Source organism: Corvus brachyrhynchos, unplaced genomic scaffold (genome assembly GCF_000691975.1).
Source record: "Corvus brachyrhynchos isolate BGI_N302 unplaced genomic scaffold, ASM69197v1 scaffold237, whole genome shotgun sequence".
In the NCBI taxonomy this organism is placed as follows: Eukaryota; Metazoa; Chordata; class Aves; order Passeriformes; family Corvidae; genus Corvus; species Corvus brachyrhynchos.
In genome coordinates this window covers 1,524,111-1,531,906 of record NW_008238959.1, presented here as the reverse complement: position 1 = coordinate 1,531,906, position 7,796 = coordinate 1,524,111, and the positions used below count along the sequence as shown (strand labels likewise).

The window sequence follows — 7,796 nt, the reverse complement described above, 5'->3', positions numbered from 1 at the left end:
GGAATGGGCTTTATTCTGTTCTTTCTTTACAACAGCTTAATTCTGCCCTGGGATATTCATTTGATGCATGGACAGAACCAGAAATTACCTAGGCAAGGCATTTAAACAGTTCCATGAGTCCTGAGAGTTTTCCATTTTGTTTTTCTGTTCAAACCATGAGTGCAGGAGAGATGCCTAAACATGGAGTTGTACTCATGAGCTGGAGAATTTGTTTAAGTCAGTCCTGGTCCATATTGTATATATATTTCTAAATTCAGTATTCCTTAATGTGGGTGTTCTGTAGTTCTTGTATGACAAATAGATGAGTTGCACGTGAAAGTTTAAACTAACAATATTACATTTCCAACAAATCACTGTATATCAACAGTTATAGTGGTGTGTACTATTAAAAAGCATGGTGAAGTAGAGGGGCAGGTATTGAAATACATGTTATTACAGGTAGAGATTAGTTTTATATTTTAGTATTTCTGTGGTATCCATTTCTCTATGTATGTTTTATATGCCATCAACTTATTACATGATTTTGTTATGACTTTTTTTCTGTTGTCTCTGAAGGCAAAATCCCTGATCTGCTGTCTGAAGGCTCAGTTGATAGCATGACCAAGCTGGTACTGGTGAATGCTATTTATTTCAAAGCGAACTGGGCAGAGAAATTTCAAGAAGCTGACACCACTGATGCACCATTTCGGTTAAATAAGGTAATACAGATATGTCTTGGTAAGATACATGTAATGGAGAGGTCAGATAATATGGGTAGTAACATGAAGCTTTGCTTACAGATAAAATAATTAAGAAATACAAAGTCATTTATGAATATTTTAATTATTTTTTATGGATTTTAGTATTTTTCTGTATTCAGCAAGCTATTTGTTGTCTCACTTACTGGAATAGTATCAGGGACAATTCTCACCTATAGATTAGGACTTAGTGATATTTCTGTCTGCAGTAGATCATCAGCTAAGAACTGTGTCTGTGATGCTAGGTAAGCAGTATTAAAATGATGACATTTTGATTAAGCCCCATCTTCTTGTTCTATATTATGTTTATGTTATTAGATTTACAAGTTACTGTATGCAATCTTCTGCTTTATGCTAAACAGAGTTGATGTTTGTTGGCTTAACATTTTCATTTTTGGGCACAGCAATTTGAAGAAACTGTTTCAGTTTCTGTGAGGACTGTGCTATAGAAGCCAAAGGAGAGACAAATAATACAAACACGTTATTTCTTCAGAAGAAACTCTTATTAAACAGGGAGTCAGAAGTCTGAAAAAAGCAGTTCTATAATGGAGGAAAAGTGTTTACAAAAATGCAGTTTTAACTTAATTGTTTCCTATCAGTTCTTCAAATGAGTATTTCCTTAACTGTTACTTTTGGTGCCTTTTATCCATCCAGAATGAAAGAAGGACAGTAAAAATGATGTATCAGAAAAAGAAATTTAATTTTGGGTACATCCCTGAGGAGAAGATCCGTGTTTTAGAGCTGCCTTACGATGGAAGAGAACTTAGTATGATCATCCTCTTACCTGATGACACTGAAGAGGACTCCACTGGACTGCAGAAGGTGACCCATCTAAGCTAATGCAGTTGTTCAATGTTCTTAAGTTCAGCCTTTCAAAATTAAAGCCTTGATGAACCCATGTTCTCAGAGCACCAGATCTATCAAGTGTATTTTTAGACAACTCTCTACTAGTAGAGCAATAAAGAAAAAATGGGTGTACTGCATCAGGAAGAGAAGTTGTGTTCTGATTTTTTAGCTTGTGTTCATGTGTCTTCTCTTTCAGTAGCTTTGAAAGTCTTTATTTTCTTAACTGTGAAGTAGTGAGACTGTTTTCCATTAAACGGCCAGCTTCTTTGAGCTCTCTGATTATGAGTTTTGTTACTTGTTTTTAATTAGGTAATTCCATTCAAGTAGATTAAACAGTAAGAAGACTGGGTTGCTGTCGGTGCAAGTTTTTCCCTTCTGTACACTGCAGCAAGAAGGAAATGTCTTTGTAAAGTATTATTTTGCATTACTTTGTAAAGTAAAAACTGCACTGACTCCACTTAATTTTAATAGTATTTTTTTGATCTCTATTTAGCTATCAAAGATACGGGTAAGTTCACTTTTGTATAGCTGCTTTACCATTTTAAAATAGTGTTCTATAAATAAAACCTCATAAATGTTACTGAAAATGAAATACTACACTGGTGATAAGTCATGATCTCTGTCCTTTGAATTCTAGATGGAAAAGCAGCTTACCTCAGAGAAGCTCCAGGAATGGACACGTCCAGAGCATCTGTATTCCGCTGACGTTCATGTGCGTTTGCCAAAGTTTAAGCTGGAAGAAAGCTATGACCTTAAATCAGATTTAGCTGCTATGGGCTTGCTGGATGTATTTGACAGTGGCAAGGCTGACTTGTCAGGAATGTCAGGGGCACGTGACCTCTTCCTCTCTGAAGTTGTCCACAAGGCTTTTGTGGAAGTGAACGAGGAAGGTACAGAAGCTGCAGCTGCCACTGCTGGCATTGCTATGCTCTGCATGGTCATAGAAGAGGATTTCAACGCTGACCATCCTTTCCTTTTCTTTATTCGCCACAACCCAACACAAAACATACTTTTCTTGGGCAGATATGCTTCCCCATAAAAGAAAACTTAGCATTTGCAGCATTGGTAATGAAAGCTTTGTTCCTGATTGAGTTAATCCTCCTGTCATGGGTTCCTAGTAACTTGACTGAGATTCTGCCTTTCCCATTAAAACAACCCTGGCGAAATGGAGGAGTAATTTATTTTTTTTTTCTTGAGATTGACATAATTTTTAATTAAACAAGGAAAATATTGACTGTAGGCAGAAGAAATATTGGAGCAGAAATAAATTTTCTTGGAAGAAATGCATGTCTCTTAAAGCACAGGATCACCCTTTATGCATCCTCACATGGGTTATTCTGTGTTGACAGCTCCCTGTTGCGATACCAGTCACTCCTTAATAATCCAGGCACTCCTTATGCACATATACTAGGTTGTTCTTACAAAACTATTCCTCTCCTAAAATCTTGCTTTACAAAAATACTGTAATAAAATCATTCTAGGCACAAAAAGGCATGTCTTGAACAGCTGAGTTTACCCAGTTCTGTCGTGAAATAGAAGGTCAGATAACATTTGTTTAGAGACATCTATTAATAGAGAAAGGATTAAGCTATTTAAACAAAAGTAACCCCTTGAAGTTAGTAGCCAGAAAACTTGCAACACAGCTTTTGAATGAAAAGGGAAAAAATAAGTAAGAACTTTAGGTGAGATGTTTAAAGAGGATTTTTAAAATTTAGACTGGTGCCATTCTAGTTACTGAAAACATGAACATTTTTCAGGGATTAGAGGTTTTGGGTGCCTTTTCAAAAGTTCAGAAACTGTCAATATGACATTAGATTCTGACCAGAAGCTATATCATTCCCAAAAGATATTTTAGCTTCCCAGAGGATGACTGGGCGTGATCTGCAAGAACTATCTGATGTGCTTCTTTATTTACAAGGATTCTACATTTACTGAGCTGACTTCTACTGCCTCTTTATGCTCAAATCTCTGGTACTGTACCACAGCCTTATTCCTGGGAGCCAGTGTAATTACATACTGTTGTGTTCTGTGTTTATTTTTGGAGGTTATTTGCTTGTTATCTTGGGTACTGTAACATTTACGTGTACAACCTCAGCTCAGAGTGGGACACAATAATTTATATAATTGCAAACTGTATTTTAATCTTGTCTTTAAGCAAGAAATAAAAGTCTTCTACTTAAACTTTTGTTCCAAATGATTTTTTGCATGCAGTTTAGTATTTCAGAGTACCAAAATAACAGTCTGAAGAGCAGATCCAAAGAAAACCACTGGTGCAGCAGGTGCGACCAGCTGTCTGAAGTTGTTCAGAGTAGGTGAAAATACTGAAAACCAAATTGCTCAACAGAAGAGATGATTGCATGAACCAGCAGCTTCCCCTGGAAGTGTGAGCCGAGCTGCTCGCCCCCACAGGGAACAGGGGCAGTCACAGATTTACGAAATGGCACAAGCATTTGGTCTGCAATGCCCAGTTGCAAAGGGTCTGGAAGGCTTGCAAAGGAGAGAGAGCGTATTGCAGCCTGCAGATGTGAATGCACCCCTTCAAAAACATGACACTGAAAACCCAGTACCTTGCAAACAAAAAGTACTAGCAAAAAACCCATGTAAAAATTTGGAACACTTTGATGTTGGGTTAGTTCTGGGTTTCTGGGCCTTGTCTTCAGCATTTTAGCAAAAAAAGGTGCTGCTGCCACAGACAGGGTTTGCCAAAGCAAGGCTCAAAAACTCCATTTTAATTACATCCTTATCTTTATTGGCACAAACTCAGTCAATGCATGCAGGATACATGACTGAAGGCTGTTAGAGCAGTAATTACCAGGAAATCAGAAGAAAGATAAAACCTTGCATAATTGTACAAATCAGCGTAGCTTTATGAGGAGACTGATGTCTCTCTGTATTTATTGTGTTGGTATCTGAACCATTACATTGAGATAAGTTTGGTTTTCTACAGACAGGGTGCACAAAATAAAGTCTCGGCAATAAAAATCTCAATAAAATCAGCTTCACATCCAACAATTTAAAAAAACCCAGCAAGCTTACTGGCCAATATTCCCCTGCCATATTTTATGTCCACAATAACATGGTTGTGTTTTTCCTTAGTACTCCTTGTTTTTTTCCTGTGCTCTTGTCAGAACAAATGACTGATGAGGGCTGACTCCAGCAGAGAAAACTGGCACGCCATCTGTATTCACATTTCTAAATAATAATATGCTGCTTCAATGACCTTGTGAGAAGGATTTTGTTTGTAGAACTACTGAATGAACACAGGCCTCGCTGAGTTCAAAGCAGGGTAATTTTGAGTACAAGATGCTCTAACTGAGGAAAAAGGTAGAAAATGTAATTTTAATGTGTTAAAGATACACAAGATGAGAGTATGTCACATCACAAGTCTCAACACAAAATCAGGAGCTTACCCTTAGTCTTAGCTAGGTAGCAGTCATAAGTCCACACCCACCGCATTAAAAAATACTGCTTACAAAATTTTTGGTTTATGTTAACCCTGAGGAATGCAACATTAAAAAGTCAGCCTGACTGCAGTTAAACTTCCTAGGAGGGAAATGCTAACTTCTTGAGCACTTTGAGTACTTGAGTACTCTGTTCAAAACTAATTTGCAACAGGCTGCTGGTTTGAGTAGACAGCATGCAAGTTTCTTCCAGAGGAACAGGGGATAGCAGTAGCTGGATTTCCTTCTCAGTTTTGGACTCTCCTAAGCAGACCAGGCTTTACAACAAGACAAAACTCAGAGATATTTGCTCACTGTGCTGTGATGAGTAATCTAAACTTTGTACTGCTGCCAACACACTTCTCAGGAAAGCCCTTTGGTTTTGGTAATTTAAACAGAAAAACCACCACCACCACCCACCACCAACTGTCTGCTTTTCGTCTGATTCATGCAGTTGAAATTGCTCATCCTAACAAGTACATACCATAGAGGGGATAAGGAGGATAGTTATCTCTGGGTTTTACGTCACCTTATACTAGAGATAAACCTAGATGAGTTAACTAAGACCATGTTAGTTATACTTTTGCTGTTAAATGTTGGTATGTGTCTACATATGACCAAAATCCTGGTAAAGTATATAAACCTGATCAAGTCTTGGAGATGGATGTTTGTCTTGATTTCATATGGTTCATTATGGTTTATTACAGAAATAAGACCAGTCCAGTTGCCTTGCACCTATTGAGATAAAAAGGTACAATTGGAATCAGAACTGTGCTTTTGGTTTGGATTTTTTCATTTATTTGTTTGGTTGGTTGATTTTATTTTGGTTGTTTCAGGTTTGTTTTGTTTCTGTTTGGTGGGTTTGTTTTTTTTTAACCATAGTGAACCACTAGCTCTGTCATATTATCTCATGGACCATCTAAATGCATGTTGTTAGCCATATTCATTAAGAGGCCTATGCAATCCCAGACTACCTAGTAACAATAAAAGACAAAAACCACAGCCAAAATCCTGGAGAGCACAGCCTGTCTGGAAACATGCCGAACATGCAGAGTGGCTGCTGGCAATTCAGATAATGAACTTGCCACAGCAGCCAGAAAATGTATCTTCAGGATAGACAGGAATTCAATCAGCTTGCATAAACACTTTCATTTTTAAGTCATTTAATGGAAAATGCTAGGCAATCATTTTGGCTAAGGGCTTTTCTCTCAACATGAGAGAAAATGCTCACAGGAAGGGAAAAAAATGCAGTCCAGAGGTTAAACTGAAGGTTTAAACTCTTTGTGCATGGAAAACAAGACAAGAAAAACAAAATACAAGTAATGATTTCACATAAATATTTAGTATAAAAGCCCAGACAACTCCTTGCCAGCTCTATCATCCAAATTTTTATCTGTGAGAGTCAAACAAGCTAAATGATGGAAACAATATTCATTAGGTAATTTTCTAAAAGACCCCTGCAGTGGAACTCATTTGGGGCATTATTTAACTGATATTTCTGTTGTGGCTATCCGTATCTTTGACATGGGCATGTTACTACTGGGAGAAGCAACATACAGTACAATTTGCTTCTCAAAGTATTGAATACTCCAACATGGAATGTTTATGGCATGGCCTTTCTCATCATCTACACTGTTTCTTAGTGGGCCAACTTATGTAAGAGAAAAAGAGATTGAGGCATAGTGGATTTTGATGGTGTTTCTTACAGCAGAAGCAACTGTGACCTGATGGGATACAAATCTCATCCCAAATTTTCCAGTGACACTGCAATATCTGGTATTACCTTACAGCTCTACACTCCGAAGGTAAATAAATACACCACTATATCAGCATGCAACTCATAACCATTTTTGCCCTTCAGTGAGCTTCTCAGGGTAAACCCCAGGTAGTCAAAAGCCAGAAAACAAAGAAACGTGCTTTGTGATTTTTAATTTCATTCTTTCAACTTGTGCTTTTGAAGCAGTTTCACTAAGAGATTGGCTTCTGCTTGTTGAAAGCAGCATTGCCAATCCTATGTGGAGACTGTATACACCTTCCTGAGAGGAAATGGATGTTTTTGCCTTAGGTCTATTTTGGAGGGATGGGAGATGGTGCGGGGTGAAATGTCCATCTGTGAGTGCATCTGGTCCTGATGGATTTTTAATGGAGCATGGAGTTCTTCAGAGGAGATGACCCTCTTTAAGGGAATATAAAAGAGATGCACATCAGCAGCAGGGAGAGAGCAGGAAGCAGCCACTCTCCAGTGCTGCTAATTACCACAAGGAGGAAGGGAAAAGGTAAATAACACTTTGCTTGGAGAACAGCCATGAGGCACAATGGCTTTGAAATATTTACTTGTTGTTACAATATTTTGGTAGCCCATTAGACAGCACTGTCTGATGGATCTGACCTGAGGGCCATGATCTTTTTGCCTCCATCAGAGGCTGAGGAATGAAACACCACCTCTGAACCCTCTGCCAACCTGTGCTGCCCTCTGAAGGTGAGCACATGCTGCTCAGATTTACTCCAGCACTGGAAAAGACCACACCTTGCCTTATTCCTCCAAATGCATTTCAGAGGACCATCAGGATAAAAATACTAATCTAATTAATTACCCCCTTAATTCATGCAACAAGAAAGTTCCAACCAAATCACAACAAAAAAGTGAATTGTGTTAAAAAGAAAAGCATGCAAATTTACATAAATGAAGCTTGCGGAAATACTTGCTCGTCTTTAGAAGAACACTTTGCTCAAAGCATTCAAAAACTATACTTGAGGTAGGAGAACATAGAAA

General features: G+C 38.0%; 1 protein-coding gene across 2 annotated transcripts in view; it reads left to right on the top strand.

The window, feature by feature from the left end:
* Positions 1-3,764, top strand: part of SERPINB1 (serpin family B member 1) — an 8,651-nt gene extending 4,887 nt beyond the window's left edge. For both annotated transcript variants that reach the window (XM_008637082.2, XM_017738612.1), the window contains exons 5-7: positions 556-698; positions 1,392-1,559; positions 2,221-3,764. In XM_008637082.2, coding sequence (XP_008635304.1) covers positions 556-698; positions 1,392-1,559; positions 2,221-2,622 — 713 coding nt within the window. In that variant the 3' untranslated portion in view covers positions 2,623-3,764. The remainder of the gene's footprint in view (positions 1-555; positions 699-1,391; positions 1,560-2,220) is intronic.
* The last annotated feature ends 4,032 nt before the right edge of the window (positions 3,765-7,796 follow it).